The sequence below is a fragment of the Lampris incognitus genome, chromosome 6 (genome assembly GCF_029633865.1).
Source record: "Lampris incognitus isolate fLamInc1 chromosome 6, fLamInc1.hap2, whole genome shotgun sequence".
Lineage (NCBI taxonomy): Eukaryota > Metazoa > Chordata > Actinopteri > Lampriformes > Lampridae > Lampris > Lampris incognitus.
Genome location: NC_079216.1, coordinates 4,684,910 through 4,709,412, shown reverse-complemented (window position 1 = coordinate 4,709,412; position 24,503 = coordinate 4,684,910). Strand labels below are relative to the sequence as shown.

At 44.0% G+C, this 24,503-nt stretch overlaps 1 protein-coding gene across 1 annotated transcript in view; it reads left to right on the top strand.

The window, feature by feature from the left end:
• Nucleotides 1–2,309: 2,309 nt before the first annotated feature.
• Nucleotides 2,310–24,503, top strand: part of si:ch211-272n13.3 (ankyrin repeat domain-containing protein 36C) — a 51,939-nt gene continuing 29,745 nt past the window's right edge. The window contains exons 1-26 of the mRNA XM_056281660.1: nt 2,310–2,509; nt 3,371–3,485; nt 3,629–3,802; nt 4,377–4,483; nt 4,574–4,711; nt 4,906–5,057; nt 5,169–5,195; nt 5,606–5,642; nt 5,732–5,807; nt 5,889–5,946; nt 6,062–6,240; nt 9,087–9,243; nt 9,366–9,427; nt 9,511–9,613; nt 12,958–13,028; nt 13,122–13,191; nt 13,308–13,352; nt 13,624–13,935; nt 15,267–15,359; nt 15,451–15,605; nt 16,194–17,081; nt 17,142–17,167; nt 18,469–18,475; nt 18,610–18,833; nt 19,184–19,408; nt 19,689–19,716. Of these exons, the coding sequence (XP_056137635.1) occupies nt 2,310–2,509; nt 3,371–3,485; nt 3,629–3,802; nt 4,377–4,483; nt 4,574–4,711; nt 4,906–5,057; nt 5,169–5,195; nt 5,606–5,642; nt 5,732–5,807; nt 5,889–5,946; nt 6,062–6,240; nt 9,087–9,243; nt 9,366–9,427; nt 9,511–9,613; nt 12,958–13,028; nt 13,122–13,191; nt 13,308–13,352; nt 13,624–13,935; nt 15,267–15,359; nt 15,451–15,605; nt 16,194–17,081; nt 17,142–17,167; nt 18,469–18,475; nt 18,610–18,833; nt 19,184–19,408; nt 19,689–19,716 (3,729 nt within the window). The remainder of the gene's footprint in view (nt 2,510–3,370; nt 3,486–3,628; nt 3,803–4,376; nt 4,484–4,573; nt 4,712–4,905; nt 5,058–5,168; nt 5,196–5,605; nt 5,643–5,731; nt 5,808–5,888; nt 5,947–6,061; nt 6,241–9,086; nt 9,244–9,365; nt 9,428–9,510; nt 9,614–12,957; nt 13,029–13,121; nt 13,192–13,307; nt 13,353–13,623; nt 13,936–15,266; nt 15,360–15,450; nt 15,606–16,193; nt 17,082–17,141; nt 17,168–18,468; nt 18,476–18,609; nt 18,834–19,183; nt 19,409–19,688; nt 19,717–24,503) is intronic.

Here is a 24,503-nt window from a genome sequence, read left to right as displayed (position 1 = left end):
AACGCCGCGTCGACGTTGCTAGGCAACCAGAACTCCTAAACCGGATGTGGGCTTTTTTTGGGGGGGTACGAACCGCCTCGGTTTGTTCTCCTCACGGACCGGAGAGAGAGCTCGGTTTTGTGGTGGGTTGTGGACGCGGATTAGCGATAGCAACGTAAAACGGCGAGCCGTTAAGGAAACACGAGAAGACGTCAGACGGCAACCCTACGCAAGCCACCCTCCGGCTGCCGGCAGCCATGGCAACAAGCCGCCAGCTGCCGCCGCGTTGCTAAGGACAACGTTGGATCCAACGAGTCGTCTTAGCTTCGACAGCGCGCCGCGGACCCACCGGACGCCTGCCGCGGAGCACGTCCCGGTCTGCAGCCGAGCTCCGGTGGGGGAAAGAGCGCGTCCGTAGACCATCTCCGGAGCTCTGCGGCGGCGGCGGCGGCGGCGGTCAGGTGCGTGTTGCTGAGTCGATCCGATTGAACGTCACTCGTCAGTTGAGCGACACGCCACTGACAGTCGCCTCCCTCCGCAGGTGGCAGCACTTCTTTTTGAAAGCGCGTGTTTTGCGCTAATTTACGCAGGCTTGAAGACATTGCGGCGTTCGCGCAACGCGGTTGCTCCTTATTATTGATTACTTAACACGTGTCGGAAGTTGTCCTCCGGGGACTTGGTCAGGTCGCGGGGGGGAGGGGGGCGATCGGGTTACCCTAACCTGCTTTCTGCTGATCAAATGTGTTTTATCGTGGCTTTTGGAAAGGGGGGGGGGCTAGCATGAGAACCCAACAGTGCTGCTGAACTGGAAGATAGATCATCTACCAGCTCAGGAAACGCTGACGTCATCGCGAAATCCAAAAAAAAAGGAAGGTCCAAAATTGGGCTTCTCTTGTTGAATTGATTCTAGCCGGCGACTAATTGAGGTGTACGTTGTATTTGATGTCGCTCTTGCGGCGGTAAGGTGATTTAAACAAAAATCGTGTTTTTATTAATATTGTAGCGAATTCGGGGGGGGCGGTCTGGGAGACCGTCGCCACGGCCGGGACGCGAACCTGTGTCTCCCGCTCCGCAAGCGACAACGTTAACCAGTCGGCTAAAGCAGTGGTTCTCAACCTTTTTGGGGTCCTGGACCCCCTGCGTATTTTTGATCTACCCTGAGGACCCCTCCACCTGATCTTGGGGGGGGGGTTGCAATTTGTAGAAACTGCATTTTAAATTGCATTATAGCATTTATTCACTCTTTGGGGCAAAAATAAGAGCTTTCAGTTGTAACTTAGATATAGTTAACAAAACACAATTCTTATGCAGTAACTTTCAGATATATGTAACAAAACAGAATATGTATTCAGTAACTTTCAGATATATGTAACAAAACAGAATATGTATTCAGTAACTTTCAGATATATGGAACAACAGAATATGTATTCAGTAACTTTCAGATATATGTAACAAAACAGAATATGTATTCAGTAACTTTCAGATATATGTAACAACAGAATTTTTATGCAGTAACTTTTAACAATGCAAACGGGAGCGAGATCTCTTATTAAAATACAATAAATTACACTTGTGAAACATGTAATTAGAGAAAAAAGTCCTGTTACCCTTTATAGTTTAGGTAGATAACGGTCTCGGTCACATTTGAGTCAAATAATCCTATTTCTGTAAATGTCATAGGATCTTTTTTTTTTTTAAAGATATTTTATTTTCACGGACCCTTGCAATTACACCACGGACCACTAGGGGTCCGCGGACCCCCGGTTAAGAAACACTGGACTAAAGGGTCCGACCCGTTAGTCAAAGACCAACGTGTCTACTTATCCACGCACGTTACAATATTCACCGGTGGGTCGAATTATGACTTAGTACGTGTGAGGATTAGGAACCGACTCGGCCCGGTGGGGTCGTTCGAGGGGACTCGGTCAGTGACGCCGGCCTGCTCGGGCCACCTGTTGATTCTGATTCTGTAGCCGGTTACTTTGTTGCCCGGTGCGGGATTCGATACGGGGTGTACCGCACCACAAGGCGACATCGCTAACCGCTCGGCTAAAGGGTCAGACGCGTTAGCTAGGGGGGCTAACGTGTCTTATTAGTAGTTTACACTAATTTACGTCGCTTTCTTCCCCGCACCCCAGGAGGGTTTCTGTCACTATGCGTCTCTCGCTTGTCTTCACAGCGCCATAGCCACACTGCCGTCGCCCTGCTTTCACAGGGGGAGCTTCCTAATCCGATTTGCGCGTCTTATTCCTCAGGGATGGGAGAGACGCCGGCGGCGATCCTGCAGCAGCCGCTGACCAGCAGCAGGTCGTGACGGCGACAAACCGACGATGAAGAAAATATTCAACTTCACCAAGAAGAAGAAATTCCCGTCCGGCACGCCGGACAGCGGCAGCGTGCTCTCCCTTGGATACGAGCTGAAGGAGAAGGACCTGGGGAAGGTCCACAAGGCTGCCTGGGCGGGCGACGCGTCGAAGCTGAAGCAGCTCGCCAAGAAGAACGACATCAATCAGCTGGACAAGGAGAACAGGTGGGCGCAGTATTCGCCGTTTAAGAGAGACGCGTTAACCCCTTGCTGCCTTATCCTGTGGTCAAGGTGTCAGTCCTCAGCGGTTCGGTAACCTGCAATATGACTTCCACATGCAATCCACGTGAGACGTTAATCCCATTTCTTTATCACCTTACCTCACTTAGCTCCCCCTAAACTTTCTGTGCAACCCACACGACTCGCATCTCACTAATCCACTTTTTAACGTGTTATTAGCCCCTGTTCACAATAGTCCTCAATATAATCACATCAGAGCCGAGCGTGTGAAGCCCCAAATGCATGATACAAGTTAAAATGTGCAAGGTGGTTCGTTGTCTTTCCCTACTTGTGTTTCATTGTAGGATCCGGTTACCATAGACCTGTAGTGGCAGATGTGAGCGGTGTAAGTGGAGTTGAGTACCTGAGTCAGTTTGCGGAATGGCTTGTTGTTTTTGAACTAATGGTCAAGACACTTGTTCCTTCATGACTTGCCAAACATGTTTTTATCCAAGATCTTTTAGAATAGAAAGTGGTGAAATGTTTAGATATGCAAATTGACTTTTAGGGCTAGCACTTGTTCAAAATGGGACACAATGTTTTGAAAGCACACCTGGCATTATCATTTCCTTCGTACTTACAATTAGTTGTGTTGCTGCTTTCAAAAATTAGTAAAAATTGCTCTCAACTAATTATTTTTACTTTTGATAATAGATATATTGTTTTTGTTATCTGCCTAACTTGAAAGAGTCCTCAAAAAAGCTGGCTCGCTTAACTGAACAATATAAGAATATCAGCATAGGAGGGTGAATATAAGTGGATCTTGAAGTGCTGCATGTGAGATATTGTAATTTTTCCTATTTACAGAACAGCGCTTCATATTGCTTGTGCCAGTGGACATGTGGAAGTGGTTCAGTTCCTTGTCGAAAGCAAAGCCAAGCTTAATCTATGCGACAATCAAAACAGATCCGCCTTAATGAAGGTAATCCTGGGTTGATGAAATTCCTAGTCAGTGATTAACTATTAAGTAAAATGTGTTAATAAGCAGGACTGCCTGTTGTGTTTTTATCTGTATTTAGTATTGAATGGCCATGTTTCCCACATTATAACCTTCTGCATTGGCAGGCAGTGCAGGGCCAACATGAGCGCTGTGTGTGTTCACTGCTGGAGAATCACGCTGACCCCAACCTGGTGGACATCAATGGCAACACATCCCTGCACCTGGCCGCCAACATCCCTTCCATCTCCACTGCCACCCTGCTCCTGGAGCATGATGCCGACATCAATGCTCAGAACAAGGTGACCCTTGCTTGGGGCTGAGCAGCACAGCACAGACCACAGTTGGGAACTCCTGAAGGAGCACTGCCCCACTGTGCATTAGCAGGCAGTATTAGCAAAGTCCTAGGGGGTAGGCTTATACCCAGTGAGTTTTTAATAGTAAGAGAGGGAAGCTTAGAGAGATCAGAGCACAGAGTAATGCAGGAACACATCTCACAGTAGTTTTAATATTTCAGTGTTGTAGCACACATGCCTCTCAAACACACTTGCATACATGCATGTGCCCCTTATCCTAAATAGGATTTATACTCAGCCTCTACACACATGCCCACGCACACACATACACACACACATGCACATATACATACACACAAATACTCACTCTCATTGTTATCCTATGTACAAGAAAATACCTGTCTTTGTCCCCACACTTGTAACTGGTGCTTATTTTACATTGCATTGCATTTTTATGCAGAATGTGTTCTATAAAGTTTGACTGGTTGACATGGTGGAATCACTGAAGTGGAATATAACTGTGTTATTTTGGTAGGTTCCTCAGGCTGAAAGTGGAAACTGATTTTGATTTACTTTCTAGGAAGGTTTCACCCCTCTGACCGTGACGGTCCGTGAGAATCACGTGGAGATGGCTGAATTTCTGCTGAAGGAGGGTGCTGATGTGAACGTCAGGGATCAGGGGCAAAGGTCTGTAAATTAATGGCACATTTGTGAAAGGCATAGAATCAGCCAGACTTAGCTTACCTATCATGACAATGCCATTGATTTCACCTTAAGGTCCCCATTGATGATAGCTGCTAGCAATGGACAAATCAGTATGCTGAGGCTGCTCTTGCAGTATGATGCGGATATTACACTAAAGGATGTCAATGGGTGGTCGTCTGATGACCACGCAGTCATCAACGGACATCATGCGTAAGCTGCGTCTCTTTTTTTCCCTCCTCATATGCTTCCCAGTTGTTTACTATTTATGCAGTGTCCACATTTTTTCGCTGTTAGCAGACCAGAGTCACAATCGATTTAATTCCCAGTAGACAGGTATTTGTTTTGGTGACGGACCACAGGAAAAAGTTATGCTGACACTATGATGGTCATTACTCTGTTTAAAGTTGTTCTCACCTCATCATTGAGCATGGCACCAAGAGGAATGCATTGTCTCCCTCTTCAAATCAAGTCTCAACCAAAAAGAAAAAGAAAAACAGTCCTTCCCAAGGAGGTGAAGCAGGCTTCTCTCTGGGAGGACCAGCCATTGACAAAGATGGTAAGGGGAAAGATTCTGAGTTAATTGTTATTCTGACCAAGCATCACTGTTATCGTCATTAACCTTTATGTTTCATTTATCCCTCATGCAATACCACTTGACTGGATCTAGAACATGGACTAAGTGAAACAGGGAGAGGTATTGGCATTTGTAGACATAGCTTTTACAGCAAAATCAGACAAAATTGCTCCATCTTCCTTAGTTTAAAAAAAAGAAAAACAAAAAAATGGTTTGATTAATTTACAAGGAATTAAGTCATATTTTTTCTCAGCAGAGATGATCAACATTTATTGAGGCTGTATTTTCATCCAACTCCTAACTTGACCAAGTGTCTGATTTTGTTATGTTGTTTTTATTACTGTGTTTTGTAGATTGTTCTATTTTGTAAGTTTACTCATTTTAAAATCTAGCTGTTTGATGACTTGAATATAATGTTATGCCAATCTTTCTGAAATTGGTTTAAGTGTGGATTGAAGTCAAATGGAGATAAGATAGAGGTTTAGTAAAAGATTCAGCTGACAGCACAAAGCTTTTGTGATGTGTTACAGATCTTGAGGACAATTCTCAGTCAGAGTCAGTGAGCCGGTGAGCACATTTTGCTATTAGTATGTATAATTTTTACAGTCAACAAGATGTCACTTCCTAGGTCAAACTGTTCTTCCTTTTCACCTCAGAGCTTCCAAAAGTGCTGCTGATGATTGGCTGTCATCGGAGGATGATGATGATGATGAACTGGAATTAATCCCAAAGGTGATTGCTATTTATGAATTCTTGCTAATACCAATTTTTCTCAAATCTAGCTTGTGGCCCTAACATTCTTGTTTCTTTTAGAGACCACAGAAGGTGAACCTAAAGAAATTGATTGCCTCTAAAAGGGGAGAGCATGCTGGTAATTTACTTCACCTGATTCTCTTAAACAGTGTCCCTCGATTTGTGGCCCTTGATTTGTGGTTGTTGGTAGTTATCCTTTACCCCTGCCTGCCCCGTAGTTTCAACACAACCAGACAGACCTTTGAGCGGTGACATGTCTGAGCCTGAGAGTGAAGATAGTGTCCAGAGAATCCCTTCTCACCCCAAGGCTTTACCACCCAGCAAAGCTCCCCAGCATCCAGTAGCTCCCTTCCCAGTTTTGTTCTCCAAAGCCCCCCGGATGACCTCCAACCCACTCCCAACCACCAGAAAGGTAATAAGACTTTTGGCTGTTGAATTTTCTGTGACATCTCTTTGTCTTCCTTTTTTTTTCTTCTATTTTTGTCCTGGATTGTTAAAGAAGACGAAGATGAAGTTGAGCTAGGAGAGATGGAGCCCTCTGAGCAGCCCTCCAGTAGTAGAGCAAGATCCAACTCGGCAGGGAGAAGCCCAGAGGCAGAAGACTCTGAGGAAGAAGAGGAGGATGAAGATGACGAAGAAGAGGAGGAGGAGGAGGAGGAAGAGGAGGAAAGTGAAGAGGAGGAAAGTGAAGAGGATGATGATGAAGAAGAGGCAGATCAGGACGAGGAAGAGCAAGAATACGAGGAGGAAGAAGATGGTGACAAGGCTGCGACTTCAGTCTTGGACAACACCATTGCCCTCCAAAAAACACAAAAGCTCTACGACACCCATGACCTTGAGATCATCTGCAGTGATGCAGCTGGTATTGAAATCCCTGATAACGTCTCTAATTCTGGTCCCGTAGATGTGCCTGAGTACCAAGAGGCTTCAGAGGATGCTGCCAACACAGAAACCCAAAAGAACTATGGGATACCAGTGACAGTGGATGTAGAGGATGGCTGTGTTGTGTCAGCCATTCGAGTAGAATCCAAATATTCTGATGAAGATGAAAGCCTTGGGAGGGAAAATGTATTGTCGTCAGATCAAAACATAAAATCTGATCCAGGTTGTACAGGAAGCCGCATGACACCAAAACACAGCACAGGAGCTCATTCACCTAATGAGGATGAGGAAGATTTTGGTACAGAGAAGGAAAGGGGTGATGAAGATGATCCAGAATCCCAGAGTGAGAAGTCAGATGATGGGTACGCAGTGGGGAACGACAGCGATGATGATTATGAGAGAAATCAAAGTGATGGTTTCGGTCGCAACACAGTACTTGCCAGACGAAGCAGTTTGGGGTTCCAGGATGAAGGGGAGGGAAATTCTCACAATTCTTGGGATGCAAAAGATGATGAAGATGATAGGTCAAATGAAGATTTTCCCAAAGCTGGAAAACGTAAGTCCTCATGGGGCTCATCACTAGAGGACAGTGACAATAGTACTTCACCCACAGAGGAGGATAAGGTCAACAAAAATGCTCTTGATCAGAGAGGTGATGATCAAAATTCGGTTTTTGAGCTACCATCACCTCTCAAAAGGTCATCACCCAAGCCAGATTTAGACAACATGGACTCCTCATGGGATTCATCATCACCAGCTATTGCTGGGTCAAAAAGCCCCTCTCCCAAACCGGAGGCTGACCCATCAAAGTCCCCTTTGAAATCCTCTTTACCATCTAGTCCTCACTCTAGAGCGAGCCCCATAGCAAAAGTAGAAGAGTTGGGTTCTTCTTCAGATGATGACCATCCAGAAGATAGAATGTCTGTCGAAGGAGAGGTTTTATGCATGACTGGTTCAGAAAAACGAAACAACTCTATACCATTTCACAGAACAGATGCTGAGTTTTCAGTGAATCAAGCTGAAGAGGCTCATTCTGATGACTCTTGGGACGATGATGATGATGATAAAGAAAATGTTGATGACATTTCAAATGACAATGCCTCTCCTGCAGTGTCACCAGAATCTGAGGGACAGAATACAACCAATATTCAAGCACTAGATGAAGGCGATGTTGGATCAACTCACTCTCCAAAAATGAAAGAAATATTTGATAATCAGAAAGATGAAAATGATGATGATGGTAGTTGGGATGATGGTGATGATGATGATGAGGCAGAGCAACTGAGCTCTATAAGCCCAATTGACCAGAAGTTAGATGTAGGAACCATGGTAGGAGAGCCATTAGAATCTGAGCAAGAAGAGGGTAATGAAGACAAGGACGAGATCCCCATATCAATGATTGATGGGAATGAGGAGACTGCAGAATGGAACGAGCAAGATCAGTTAGAGCTGGTTGACAATGAGGAAGAAGCTCAATTCAAAGATGAGAAGAGAAGCAATGAATTTGCCAGTGGCACAATGAAAGAGCCCGAGGCAGGCGATGAATCGGAAAACAGTCTTAACAGATGCCTAGATGAAGGGCATGAGCACGACGACGATCATGAAAGTGATGAAGGTGGCACTGCACTGCAGACAGCTGTGTTTTCCCATGACCTCAAAAATAAATCTTTGGAGGAAGTGGAGGTGAAGTTATCCAGCATACCTGCTGAAGAGAATGATGTCGCCAAGTCTGCCAGTGATGGATTTTCTGATGAGGAATTGCCTCAAACTGATATTGATGATGTTGATGTAGGTTCACCTGTTGAGCTAGAGAACAAAGCCCAGGAAGGTTCAGAGTCAGGAGAAATTAAAGAACTTGACAAACAGGTAACAGGCTTTTCCTAGTAAACCACTATAGAGTTTTCTAGACATAGTATTTCCACTAACATTAGAGCATAGCAATGTAGCAATCTGGATATGTTTATGAGATTAAATGTGTTGTGGGATTGTGGTTCTGGTAATATAGTGATATTTACGTATGAACTTAAATGTTGTCATTCCCTGGTCTTAAAGGCTGCTTTACAGTAAATTGAGACCATTTTCCTAACTTATTCAACTGTGTAGCTGAGTGGAATGAACAATGAATGCCTGTACCTGCTTGGTCATCATATTCACATGTTCTTGTGTGTAAATATCTTATGAACGCACCAGTAGTCATCACTAAATGTTGACGCTATCGATGTTGAGGTATTCAATCAAAAATATTTGGGTATTTGATTTTGTCAATGTCGCCCAGGCCCAAGTAGCATAGAGTAGTAGGTTAAAAAAATGAAACCTTTGTGAGAAAACTATTTGGAGAACAGTATTTCGTGAACAAAATGAATCTCTTCCATACAGTCAGAAGATAACACCAAATTTGATGATGAGGACAAAGAGGAAGAAGAGAGCGATGATTTAGATGAAGAGGAAGGAGAGGAGAGTGATCAGGAGGAAGAGGAGGAAGGAGCCTCGCCGGTAGCCACCACACCCGATAACTCCAAAGATAAGCAAAGGGGTAAGGAGTGATGAAATAAATGTCCCTCTGTCCGTAATGAGAACATCTAAAGGTGAAACATCCTGAAGTGCACCAGAACAATAGCGACATGGATCCTCATCCTCTGTAATCTTATTCAATAGACTTCCTTTCTGAGTTGGGAATGGAGAAAGGAGAGGAAGACGAGGACTCCTGGGATTCTGAGGTACAGTTGGATGTTCTCATTTACCTTTTTAGGATGAGAAGCCCATCATATACAACCTCACAGAATTTCTCCGCCTTTTTCAGTCCCACTCTGACAGAAGTCCTAAGAAGACACAGGATGGCCATCATAGCTCTCCTGCCAAAACTCAGATAGAAATGTCCGTTGGTGAAAAGGAAAATAGAGAAGGTAAGTTTCAGTTCATTTTTTTTTAACTGAATTAGTCGAGCGAAAAGAATTGACAACTGCCATCATAGCTTTGCTTTGTTCAAAATCATTCCAGTTGCCATTCCATGCAGCAAATGAACTGACTTATTTTATTAGCATAATTTAAAAATTTCATTCTAGGCAGAATTTGCTTCGTTTTTAAGACTGAACTCAAGAATATGGAGCATTAATAATGTATATTGCGTATACATCTGAGTAAAGCCCTTTAAGAATTGTGTACGTGAATTGTTTGTATAATATGTAGAGCATTGCAGTCGCCATCAGACAAGACAGACTTTCCGCCTCATAATAGCATGTTAAATTTCTTTTGTAGACTTGTTTTATATTCCCTCTTTTTTAAGAGGGGGAGGGAGCAGTAGGATGGCAGTTCTAGAGCCACGGAGGAGTGTAGGCAGGCCAAGGGGCAGCCAGGGAGTGGGTATGGACATCTGTCTTCCCTCATAAGTCTGAGGAAAAGCATGTTAATCATCCCACAAGACCAGCCGTCACCCCATTCTCATGAGAGAGTGCATGAAGCATCCTCCCGCCTGACCTCTGACCTTCAACCCTCATATTCTGGAGCTTGGGTCTAAAGGGGGTTGCAGGTTCTGCATGGCTTACTTAAATCCACTGGCGAAGCTGGGTGAAATAGGACCTGGTGAATTTGTTTTAGGTGTTTGTTGTAACCCATTTGGATGTGTGGTGTTTAACCTATCAAGACCAGTGGTCCCCAACCTTTTTTGCACCGCGGACCGGTTTAATATTGACAATATTCTGGCGGACCGGGGGCAGGGGCAAGGGTGGGTTAATAACGACCGGAATATAGGTTAGGCTTATAAGTCAATAGTATCATAACATTTAAAGTAACGTTTGGATATTAAACACACAGAACATATTTTCCTCGCATTAACATAACGTCACTGAATCAGTGGGAGCCCTGGGCTTGTTTCCCTGCAGCAGGACTCTCAGCACGTGCTTATGTCCCGCTTGCTTGCGTTGTTTTCACTCAAAGAACTCCATGGGTTTGTGTTTAAGTGCAGGGTGCTTGAACTTAAGGTGCCAAAGCAGTTTTGAGGCTTCATTGCCTCATTAGACGGCTTGTCTCCACATATCACACACGGGGCTCGGAGCATGCAAGTCACCAGTCGCACTAAAGCCGTATTTTAGGTGCGACTCGTACTTCCTGTTAAAGGAAGCTTCTTTTTTTTTCTTTTTTTTTTTTAGTGTCTTGGCCTCTGTTGTCTCTGTGTTGTCGTCATCATTAAACCTTTTATCTCCCCTACCTCTTCTGAAGATACTCTCAAGCGGTGTTTGTTTTTTACCGGTACTCATGGTAGCTAGCTAGCTGCTAGCAGTGAGTTGACTGAGTGCTCTCTGAGTTATGAAGTTAGTTACCATTGGTCTGCCGAATGTCACGTGATGAGTGATAAAATGACATCATTGTAAACACTTCCAAGTATCCGTGTCAAATTAAAAGACCAGGCTTTTATTTGAATATTGTATATCATGTTATTTCCTTGTGGCCTGGTAGCAAATGCTTTGCGGCCCGGTGCCGGTCCGTGGCCCGGTGGTTGGGGACCCCTGATCTAGACGACCTTGGCCATGTTAGCAAATTATATGTTACACTGGCCTTCGATTATTAAAGTTATTGCATTACATTTGATTTATATATATATATATATATATATATATATATATATATATATACACTACCGTTCAAAAGTTTGGGATCACCCAAACAATTTTGTGTTTTCCATGAAAAGTCACACTTATTCACCACCATATGTTGTGAAATGAATAGAAAATAGAGTCAAGACATTGACAAGGTTAGAAATAATGATTTGTATTTGAAATAAGATTTTTTTTACATCAAACTTTGCTTTCGTCAAAGAATCCTCCATTTGCAGCAATTACAGCATTGCAGACCTTTGGCATTCTAGCTGTTAATTTGTTGAGGTAATCTGGAGAAATTGCACCCCACGCTTCCAGAAGCAGCTCCCACAAGTTGGATTGGTTGGATGGGCACTTCTTTGAGCAGATTGAGTTTCTGGAGCATCACATTTGTGGGGTCAATTAAACGCTCAAAATGGCCAGAAAAAGAGAACTTTCATCTGAAACTCGACAGTCTATTCTTGTTCTTAGAAATGAAGGCTATTCCATGCGAGAAATTGCTAAGAAATTGAAGATTTCCTACACCGGTGTGTACTACTCCCTTCAGAGGACAGCACAAACAGGCTCTAACCAGAGTAGAAAAAGAAGTGGGAGGCCGCGTTGCACAACTGAGCAAGAAGATAAGTACATTAGAGTCTCTAGTTTGAGAAACAGACGCCTCACAGGTCCCCAACTGGCATCTTCATTAAATAGTACCTGTTAGAGCCTGTTTGTGCTGTCCTCTGAAGGGAGTAGTACACACCGGTGTAGGAAATCTTCAATTTCTTAGCAATTTCTCGCATGGAATAGCCTTCATTTCTAAGAACAAGAATAGACTGCCGAGTTTCAGATGAAAGTTCTCTTTTTCTGGCCATTTTGAGCGTTTAATTGACCCCACAAATGTGATGCTCCAGAAACTCAATCTGCTCAAAGAAGTGCCCATCCAACCAATCCAACTTGTGGGAGCTGCTTCTGGAAGCGTGGGGGGCAATTTCTCCAGATTACCTCAACAAATTAACAGCTAGAATGCCAAAGGTCTGCAATGCTGTAATTGCTGCAAATGGAGGATTCTTTGACGAAAGCAAAGTTTGATGTAAAAAAAATCTTATTTCAAATACAAATCATTATTTCTAACCTTGTCAATGTCTTGACTCTATTTTCTATTCATTTCACAACATATGGTGGTGAATAAGTGTGACTTTTCATGGAAAACACAAAATTGTTTGGGTGATCCCAAACTTTTGAACGGTAGTGTATATATATATATATATATATATATATATATATATATATATATATATAGGTGGCAAAACCCACATCTGGTACTCCTGATTGGCAAGAAATGCTAAGATTTTTTTTAACTTTTTTTGACCCAATTCTAAATTCTGAACAATCAAATAAGTGGATGTGAATGTCTCACTAATCTTAACTAATAATGGGAACTGATATAATACGGAGAAACTTAATGCTTGTCCATTGCCTAGTCCATGTACTTTATGGTATCCAGTTGTGTGCTTCACTTGCATGGGAAAGCTCGCGGTTCTGTAGCTTCACATCACAACCTGCCAAGCATATTCATTAACCTGCATCAGAACATTGCACGGTTGTATCTGTCAAATGGTTCTTGTTCTTTCCCTGCTAAGCGGTGTAACATACACATATGTCTTCTCTTGCAGTTGTAACAAAGGAGGGTGACGACAGTGGCGGTCAAGAGAGTGATAACAGTGACGACAGTCCAGAGAAAGAGGTTAGTGCAGAACATTGATTCAGACAAACGGGCAGATGCCAGTTCCCAGCAGAGAACAGACAATGAGTTGAGATGTCTTTTGCTTTCTGGTAGACTGAGAAGGCAAAGTGTCAGCTGCTGTCTGTTTTGAACAAGCTTGAAGGGGATGCTAATAGGAAGCCAGGTAATTTGAGGTCCTCTTAAACTTTGAGATTGGGAATCTAAATGGGGGGTCTGAATCTTTTTTAATTCCTCAACTCCATGTGGATTTAATAATTGTGCTTAATTTCTGTTGGACAGATTTGATGGAAGAGCTTGGCCTGGGTGATGCTGATGATTTTGAAAGTAAGCTGCACAATTTAACCCCATGGATATGTATTTTCATTAGAAGGAAATAATCATATGTACACTAAAATCAACTAAAAAAAAAAACCCACTGTTTTGCTACATTCAACATGTTTTGTTTTCTTTCATCACATTCTTATGAAGCTAAAAAACCAGGTCAGTGGATCTCTAGTGGACAGTATTGGATTAGCTCCTCCTGTAGTTTTTTTCCCCAGACCCCAGACGGAGATGCTGTAGTTTTGAAATAGCCACTGGACATATCCCTAGTGTTTTCAATGTGTCACCGGTACAGATGCCTCAGACTGGGATTCAGCCAGTACCACCAGCAGAAGAACCCTACCCGGCCGCAGAGTGGCCTCGCCCGGGGTAGAGGAACTGCCAGAATGCTCCACCCCACCTGCTCAGGAGCAGGAGCCAGAGACCCCCACAGCAGCACCTGCTATATCCAAGAGGTGCATCAGCGCAGGCAAAAGGATGTCACCGCAGCCCAGCCCACGCTCTCGAACCTCGTACTCCCCTCCTCAAACTCTGCCCCAGCCCCGTGCAACCAAGATGCTAACTCAAAAACCAGAGAGTGAAGATGGTATGGACGCATAGGAACTAAGGATGCATGATGATGATATTTTTGCTGATATCAAATAACCAATAATTTTCTTGGTCAATTCAGTTGATACCGATTTTTTTTTTTCTCATTTCATTGAAATCCTGCTTTGTGTCTAAAGCCTCCTACAGACTGTGATTTGGGCCGTCTCAGATGAAAGATGACTAAACGTGGCGATATCTTTGGTCGTGGCTCCAAAACGGCGGTCCTACGTCGCACTGTGAGACAGGTTCAAAGACGGCCGTTATTATGGTCTTGCCACTGACGATAACCTGGGACAAAAGTCTGACAGTGTCAGAAATTTAGGACGACCATCTCACAATGTGACCGCTGCTACGACCTACGTCTACTGACCAACCAATAGAAATGCAGCACGAAATGCCACACTATCAATGCGATGCAGAATCTTTGCTGGCGCTAAACACAAACACACTGTTAGCATCTGTGACCCAAATGTCATGGATTCAGCAAAACGAGCTGCGGCGACTATTGAAAGGACTCGATTCCTGCTTGGCGTCATGTTGCTCTACCAGCAACATAGATTGATTACGCGCACTGATGCGGCACACACACTGATGACGTTTTTATGGACTTGCGTCATAGCCGGCAATTCTGTAGGTGTTATCATCATACAGTCTGCATACATCACACTCGATGCCGTACCCAAGTTTATTAGATCCATATCGCACAGTGTGGCTTGCAATAAACTTATAGGATTGCTAAAATCACACGGTCTGTAGGAGGCCTTAGTTTCCACCAGTGGAGTTTACCTATTATAGTAAGTGTCATGATTGGTGCAGATACAAATGTCTAAAAACACCCTCCCTTATTAGAACCTGCCCTATTTATTACTAAATGTTACGCTGTTTCCAAGCATCTGAGTTCACTGAGGGAAATTAGCATAAATTACCTCAAACTGAAATGGAGAAAACACGTGTCATTTATTGTGGCATAGCATTTTCTAACATCTTTGCTCTTACATTTGCTGTACGACAGGTTGACCCTTAAAGCTTGCTGTAAAATATTGTCTGTCATAATGTCACCTCAAGTGTAAATAGCAAAAGGGCCTACACTTCTTTGAATGTTGTAGAGTGAGTTGTCTTTCCGTCAGTGTCTGTCATTGCCATTGGCACATAATCAATGCCTCATCGTATCGCTATGACATATCGGGCATGAGTTTAATATATGTCCCAATAATAGCCATAACACAATTTTAAGCAACTGTTGGCCAATACTGACAAGCCGACCAATATATCATGCACTCTCCTTTACTTATTTTACCCTCTCTCTCTCTCTCTCTCTTGCTCTCTCAGAATCAGACTGGGATTCAGACAACGTGACCTCCTCTTCCAGCCCTGTCAAGCAGCTGCCAGATTTAGCTGAGGCTGGAGCGGTGGTAAAACCAGGTTAGGCACCCCACGGTTCATTAAGCAAGACTATTTGTGTAGATGTTCTGTCTGCTCTGGATAAGACCGGCTGTTTCCTGTCTCCCTGCAGGTTCTCCTGTGCCTGATCCTTCACCAACAGCAAGAGAAAGTGACAGCACTTCAGAGCTGGCAGAACAGCCGCTAAAGGTAAGCCCCTGCCAGGAAATGCCAACTCCATCCCATGTCCCACACTCCTCTGGTGTCTGTCCCACACTGCACACCCATGTGCTGTTCCACCTTAGTGGGGAAAAGTCGACCCAAACCATAGATGGTTACACTTCTATGTGGAGTCTTCATCCATGAATAAACGAACATAGTTTCTGACATGCTTCAAAGTCTTCCTCTCTCCTTAGAGTCTTAAGTTCTTTAGATACCTCTTGATGCCATTCATAGGAGCAAATGTGGCATCTCTATATATATGATATATATGGTGCTTTGGAAACTTAGGGAGTTGAATGGCAAGGACTCCACCATTGCATCCAAAAGGAGTTTTAAAACGGACTTCTTAGGTATATTGCATTGATACATCTATGTACAAAGTTCTCTAATTCATCAGAAGAAAATATTTAATGTGGTGAGCATTATTAAAGGAATTTTGGAGTGATTTTGTTTCCACTGCCAATAAAAGGTTATTTTTTCTTTATTTGAAGATTTAATGGGGGTAAGATATTAATTCTGAAGTGACTTGGACTCAAATCAATTAAAATGCTGTCTTTATTCTTAGAAAGCCACAAGGTCCCAACTTAGTGTGTGCATTATTTTTGTCTTGTCTTTCTTTGTCCTTTGTATTTCTGTCCGCTCATTCATACAAAGGTGAAAGACGATGCATTAGACACATCTAAATTAGATGTTGATAACCCAAGTCAGTTTTGGCTGGTGGGCTCTGGATGTGCAGACAGCGACGATGTGTCAAGCGATCAGGAAGGTCCTGAGAGGAGATATACCACAAGTACTAATAAATCGTGGGAGAAAGGCTATGAGAAGCTCTGGGTGGAGGTGGAGAAGAGGGAGGCGATCTCCACCTACAGGAATGTAGCTGGTGAGCTGAAGGAGAGATTTGGAGAGCTGCCTCACTTTTATAGAAGCACTGCAGAAAACACCATAGAAGAACAGCAGGTGGAGGAAATGTCAAGCGAGGAGGAAGAGGGTGAGCCCATCGTGCGGCCCACAGCCAGAGCAAGGAGCGCAGTCCTCCTCACGATACCTGAGCAGACAGAGTCGGGGCTGGAGGACTCAGTAACTGAGTCAGCCGAGAACTCCCAGTGCGAGGACAGGACTCGGGCCTGTGAAGGCAGCAGGGCTGAAGACCTCCATCTCCTTAGTGATGACGCTCTGGAGAGGTGCATGTCTTTCTCATCACAGCAGCCTGCTAGAAGCTATATCACAGCAGCAGACCCTGACGAAAATGATGCCACTCAGGATTTTCCCAACGTCAACTCGGAGGCAATGTGTGAACATTTAAATGCAGGCCACCCCTCAAATGACGAGATCAAACCTGAGCCAACTCAACCAGAGCCCATCATGGAGGAGGACAACAACGCTGCTCCCTTTGATTCCAGCACGAAGAGCCCTGTTGGTTCAGAGGATGACCCTGAAGAGCATGCACATTCTCAGCCTCCTTCTCGAACCATGTACTCCGCCGCCAGCCTGGGCGTTTATGACGAAGAACTGGAAGAGGACATGTGGAAGTTTAAGCATAAGGTAGGGATGCTGAAGGTTGTCTTCCTGGACTTGGAGGAGAAGGCTCAACTCCAGAGAGAGGTAGACGACGGCCGCTCCTTACTCCTGTAGTCCCTCCTAGATTGCTTCTTTCTCTTCATATGTCGTTCATTTCATTACCTTCACTGTGTCCAAGCTGCCACATTAAACGATGACCATCTATGTCAGGTCTTTTAGTATTTCCCATTAGTTTTTTCTGTGTATTTTAGATTTTAAAAGTTAGCCTTCCTCGTGTGTCCTGCCATTCCTAGACCACCCATACAACTCATCCTGTTCCTTTCATTTAATCATCCAGAGATACTTAAAGGAAGAGAACTGACATTAGTGGCATTTAGATGATCCACTGCTGGATTATCCACCATAACACTCCAAATGGAAAGGCTGTCTTTTAAATAAATCTACTACTCACTCTCCATCTTTCTTCATGCATGACCCTGACTTGTAGCTCTACGCTGGGAATCCGTTCTGTTGTGCTAACTTCTCTAGCTGGTGTGCTGTGAATTTGATGTTAGATCACAATGTTCTTTTCTATGAAAAGAAGTACTATTGGAATGATGTGACAGTTGCTGTTTTAAATTTGTTTTTATGAAGGAGTGTCTGGGTGGCGTGATGGTTTATTCCGTTGCCTACCAACACAGGGATCGCCGGTTCGAATCCCTGTGTTACCTCCAGCTTGATCGGGTGTCTCTACAGACACAATTGGCCGTGTCTGCAGGTGGGAAGCCGAATGAGGGTATGTGTCCTGGTCACTGCACTAGCACCTCCTCTGGTCAGTCAGGGCTTCTGTTCAGGTGTGGTGGGGGGGGGGGACTGGGGGGAATAGCGTGAGCCTCCCACGCGCTACGTCCCCCTGGTGAAACTCCTCACTGTCAGGTGAAAAGAAGCGGCTGGTGACTCCACATGTATGGGAGGAGACATGTGGTAGTCTGCAGCCCTCCCCGGATCGGCAGAGGTGGTGGAGCAGCGACCAGGACGGCTTGGAAGAGTGGAGCGGGGTAATTGGCCAAGTACAATTGGGGAGAAAAAGGGGAGAAAAAAATCAAAACATTTTTGTTTTTATGCATGCTGTTCTTCAAGTAAGTTTTTCTACAGAGTTGTTGATTTGCAATTTTATTAGATATGAAAAAAGTATGAGAAATAACTTTTGGGTATCCTTTTGAATGTTTTTGGATCAGTATTTTCCTGAAATAACTTACGACGTGTCATCATTGAAGAAGTTCTTTATATACCCTGTGCCAGTGTGATCTTCATGAGTGAACACACAATAATGGCTGAATCACATTTGGATGTTGGTTGTAGTGAGTTCCAACACTCCTTGAAAAGATGGATCCCTGTGAATATCATGTCCCACTGTGTAACCTCACTGAAGGTATTTGGTCTCCTGAGGGAGGGATGACTCACTGAATTATGCATGGCAAAGTATACCTGCTCCAAAATACATTTTAAAGGCTGGCCCACACCCGTTGCCCATTGTTTTTAATCCTTAGCATTTTGCTGTTGTCTTTCACAGGCTGGCAAACAAAGGACAAACACTTCGATGAAAGAAGAAAAACCTGACGCTTCCTGGGAAGCTCGGCAACAACTGAAGCAGGAACGAACAGAAGAGGAGAAACCTGAGACCTGTATGGGACGCCTGGAAGAGCTGGCCAGCAGAGATGAGGAAACGCCAAAGGAAACTCGGCTCACAGTCACTCAAAGTATTCCTAAAAGACCGGCCTGTATAAATCCAAAGAGGTAAGCATCATTTAGCTGTCAGTCAACATAATGGCTCTGTCACTGTCTGGATATATAGCATGTCCTTACAGTTTAGAATGTCGTCACAAGGTGGCGCAGCCGCTTTTCCTCTGAAATGAGGAACTAGATGATGTTGGCGATGTAAGCATTCACTGCTCCCTCACAGTCTCAGATACTGCTGTGCACCTTGTTACAGGTCACAGCTGAGATGGGAAGACCCACATATAAGTTGGAGTCAGTCATTCCTTTAATAGTAGGCCTTCTTGAAAGATAGCCTTCATGGCAGTGAGGTGTGGATGTAACATATTACGGGCGATATCATTTACCATCAGGTCTATTGCTTTCCATAGCTCTGACAGGGATGCCGTGCAGCGACATGTCCTGCTCCAGCAGAGCTGCCATAAGGAGAAGCAGCAGGGTGGAGCGGTAGATGTAGGGAGGACCTCCCAGCCGCAGCATCTAGTCAAGGGGGCACGGAGCAATAGAGCCCCTCAGACCACCACCCACCTAAACGGAGACCCCCTCTCTGTGTTTGATGATAGTACTTTAAGTGAAGTGTCGGACGATGAAGGAAGGTATACGTGCAGTATACTGCTCTAAGTTTATAGGTGTCACCTCTTCTGTCTTTCTCTAACTCTTCCTATGTCAGTGGAGGGAAATCGATCAGGACCTCCCCCACCCTGATTTGGCGAACTCTGCTTATTCCAACTGTAGTTGCATGACTAACTTCTCTGACATATGGAATAGTATACTGCAGTATACCATCACACTTATGGTCCCTGGACTTGAGAAGGTTGTGTGAAATAGACTCTCCAGATAACTTGCTTTCTTCTGCCCTGTGTTTGTGTGGCCTAGGTCTTCATCTGGTCAGCGGAGAGATGAGGTAAAACATACTGTTCACACTCTGTCACTAAGCTTCCTCTGTTCCATACTAGTAAATGGTTTGCTCTAATTCAACTGTTAGAGCCATTTCTGTAAAGTCATTTAATATGCATATTTGTTATTTTGTGTCATAGCTTGGACACTAGAACGACCCGGATTTCACTCCTACCTGAAATGACCATGGGCGGTCAAAATGACTGCCAGTTTTTAAACTCTTTAATATTCTGTCAAGATAAATATCCAGTTGAGATATTAATGCATTACATTAATATCTTTAACATTCAAACATGTAACAACTTTTAATACTGTTTTTCAAACAACTTAAAATGGCCGCTGTCCAACGCCTGTAAATACTGCAACTCCTCGGTGGTAGTCGTGGTGCGTCTGTAACGGTGTCTGTAACCAGACCTGTTGGCACTTATCAAAACTCATCCATCCATTATCCGAACCGCTTATCCTGCTCTCAGGGTCGCGGGGATGCTGGAGCCTATCCGAGCAGTCATTGGGCGGCAGGCAGGGAGACATCCTGGACAGGCCGCCAGACCATCACACAGGGCCGACATACACACACACATTCATACCTAGGGACAATTTAGTACGGCCGATTCACCTGACCTATATGTCTTTGGACTGTGGGAGGAAACCGGAGCCCCCAGAGCAAACCCACACAGACACGAGGAGAACATGCAAACTCCACACAGAGGACAACCTGGGATGACCCCCAAGGTTGGACTACCCCAGGGCTCAAACCCGGGACCTTCTTTCTGTGAGGCGACCACGCTAACCACTGCGCCACCATGCCACCTAATCAGAAATTAAGTTTAAACTATTTCTCTGCACTGGAGAATGCTATTTTTTTGAAAATTTTTTTTAATCTATGACAGAGCAATGAATTTCGCCAAGGAAATGATGCAACCAAAACATGTCATAAATAGTGACATGACGCGCACGATAACGTGCAAATTACAAGATGGTCATGTTGACCATCCATGGTCGTTTTGACCATCCATGGTCGTTTTAGGTCGATCTTATCATAATTTTTTTTTTTGTTTGTTTGTTTTTTTTTTTTTTGTTCGATTAATCTAGAACTGCGACACGGGGGCACAGTGGTTAGCGTGGTCGCCTCACAGCAAGAAGATCCTGGGTTCAAGCCCCGGGGTAGTCCAACCTTGGTGGGTCATCCCAGGTCATCCTCTGTGTGGAGTTTGCATGTTCTCCCTGTGTCTGCGTGGGTTCCCACTGGGGGCTCCGGTTTCCTCCACCAGTCCAAAGACATGTAGGTCAGGTGATTTGGCTGTACTAAATTGTCCCTAGGTATGAATGGGTGTGTGTGCGTGTGCGTGTGTGTGCGTGGGCCCTGTGATGGCCTGGTGGCCTGTCCAGGGTGTCTCCCCACCTGCCACCCAATGACTGCTGGAATAGGCTCCAGCATCCCCATGACCCTGGGAGCAGGATAAGCAGTTCAGATAATGGATGGATGATGTAAAACTAATTTTAATTCAAATATACACTACCGTTCAAAAGTTTGGGATCACCCAAACAATTTTGTGTTTTCCATGAAAAGTCACACTTATTCACCACCATATGTTGTGAAATGAATAGAAAATAGAGTCAAGACATTGACAAGGTTAGAAATAATGATTTGTATTTGAAATAAGATTTTTTTTACATCAAACTTTGCTTTCGTCAAAGAATCCTCCATTTGCAGCAATTACAGCATTGCAGACCTTTGGCATTCTAGCTGTTAATTTGTTGAGGTAATCTGGAGAAATTGCACCCCACGCTTCCAGAAGCAGCTCCCACAAGTTGGATTGGTTGGATGGGCACTTCTTTGAGCAGATTGAGTTTCTGGAGCATCACATTTGTGGGGTCAATTAAACGCTCAAAATGGCCAGAAAAAGAGAACTTTCATCTGAAACTCGACAGTCTATTCTTGTTCTTAGAAATGAAGGCTATTCCATGCGAGAAATTGCTAAGAAATTGAAGATTTCCTACACCGGTGTGTACTACTCCCTTCAGAGGACAGCACAAACAGGCTCTAACCAGAGTAGAAAAAGAAGTGGGAGGCCGCGTTGCACAACTGAGCAAGAAGATAAGTACATTAGAGTCTCTAGTTTGAGAATCAGACGCCTCACAGGTCCCCAACTGGCATCTTCATTAAATAGTACCTGTTAGAGCCTGTTTGTGCTGTCCTCTGAAGGGAGTAGTACACACCGGTGTAGGAAATCTTCAATTTCTTAGCAATTTCTCGCATGGAATAGCCTTCATTTCTAAGAATAAGAATAGACTGTCGAGTTTCAGATGAAAGTTCTCTTTTTCTGGCCATTTTGAGCGTTTAATTGACCCCACAAATGTGATGCTCCAGAAACTCAATCTGCTCAAAGAAGTGCCCATCCAACCAATCCAACTTGTGGGAGCTGCTTCTGGAAGCGTGGGGTGCAATTTCTCCAGATTACCTCAACAAATTAACAGCTAGAATGCCAAAGGTCTGCAATGCTGTAATTGCTGCAAATGGAGGATTCTTTGACGAAAGCAAAGTTTGATGTAAAAAAAATCTTATTTCAAATACAAATCATTATTTCTAACCTTGTCAATGTCTTGACTCTATTTTCTATTCATTTCACAACATATGGTGGTGAATAAGTGTGACTTTTCATGGAAAACACGAAATTGTTTGGGTGATCCCAAACTTTTGAACGGTAGTGTATGCAATTTTAGGAAAATTCAGGGAGCAGCAGGTCTGTATGTTTGTTTGTTTTTCCACAAAGTTATTAAACTTTGAAAATCCAAAACGGCCATAATGACTGTCTTGGTCGTTCTAGTGTTAAATGCCATCAGGTGTGGAGGTGTTCGAGAAAGAGCTGGGTCTTTAGCTTCTTCTTACAGATGGAGAGGGACTCAGCGGATCGAATGGAGTTTGGTAACTCATTCCACCACCAGGGAACTACAGAAGAGAAGAGTCTGGCTAGTGACTTAGGGCCCAGGGTGCCAGGCACCAATGAAAGGCGCCTGGCACTTCCGCCACAACGGGGAATGTGAAATGAAGAATTGTGTGAGCTGTTAGCTGAAGACGAAAGGAAAGATGATCTGGATATGTATGAAAACAGACATACTGGATTGAAGCTTTTTATACAAGAAACCAATAGATGGATCACACAGGTTAAAAAGGGCTCTTCTCAAGATATACAGAAAGATGATGCTAGACCATGTTATTGTGTCTCGGAAGCTAGTTCTGTTATGGGTTGTTTATCACAGGTGTCTACCACTAGGTCAGCTCGGTTGAAACTTAAGGCAGAACATGAAGCACTGGTCACAAAAGCAATGGCTCTGAAAAAGGAAAGAGGCAATTGAGCAAGAAGTGGTCTGCTTGAAAGCAAAAAAGGAGCACTGGAGATTGAAACTGCAATTGCCACGTCAGATGCAAGGTTAAAGGTGTATGAAGAATTTGAAGAGGCTCAAGATTCTATGGATGATTACGTCGAGTCAAATCCAAGACACAGAGCCAGGTCTACAAATTTACCAGATAGAAAAGAAAAACATGACATTCATTGATGGTGATTATTTACTTTGAGGGGATGGTAAGCCCTTTCCAGTTTTCAATTCAAAACCAGCAGTTCAAATTGATGCTTCAGCCAGAAGAAGACGTCCATCAAGCCATACTGCAGACAATGCCCAGCGTACTGACTCTTCCATCGAAGGCCTGTACAAAGTGTTGCAGCACCAAAATGAGGTCACCGAGCTGCTCATCAAGCAACAAAGTTCGTCTCAACTCCCTCACAGAAACATTCCAGTGTTAACAGGAGATCCTATTACTTACAGATCTTTCATTAGGGCTTTTGAGCCAATGCTTACAAAGCTATGGAGCCGTTGGAGATCATTAACAGCCAGAGAGATGGACCATACACTGTAAAGACAGCTCTTGGTTTTGTTGTCAATGGGCCAATTGGTAGAGGGGGAGAGAGGGAGTCAGATGACACAGCAAGACAGAGCTTCTTGGTCAACTGCATCTCTGTGATGAACATTGAAGACATGTTGATTCAGCACTACAGTGCTGATTTTCCAGAGCGCAGCAGTAATGACAGACGAGAACCATCCCAACAAGATAAGCAGTTCATGCATGCTGTAACAACATCAGCATGGTTCATTGATGGTCATTACTGCCTTAAGCTGCCTCTGAAGGATGACAAGATGAAGATGCCGTACAACCGTAGTATAGCTAAAGAAAGGCTTAACACTTTGAAGAGAGGAAGTTCCTTAGGAACCCAGATTTCTTTTGAAGAGTACAAAGGATTCATGAACAACATATTGCAGAAAGGTTATGCCATTAGAGTACCAGAAGAGCAATTGCGTCACAGCGGTGGTAGGTTATGGTTCATCCCGCAACATGGAGTGTACCACCCGAAAAAAGGAAAACTGAGTTGTTTTTGACCGTGTGGTGACTTTCCAAGGAGTTTCGTTGAATGAACAGTTGCTACGAGGACCCGATCTTATGAACACCCTTACTGGAGTGCTGCTGAGATTCAGAGAAGAGCCTGTCGTGATGATGGCCGATATCGAGTCCATGTTCTGCCAGGTGCAGGTTCCAGACATGGATGTTGATCTGTTGCGCTTTCTTTGGTGGCCAGGTGGTGATCTGAATGAGGAAGCAGCAGAGTACATGATGTGCGTCCATCTGTTTGGAGCTACATCATCCCCTAGTTGTGCTTCGTATGCACTTAGAAGAACAGCAGATGATGCATTTCTGTAAAGCCATTTAATTTGCATATTTGTTATTTTGTGTTTTTCCTT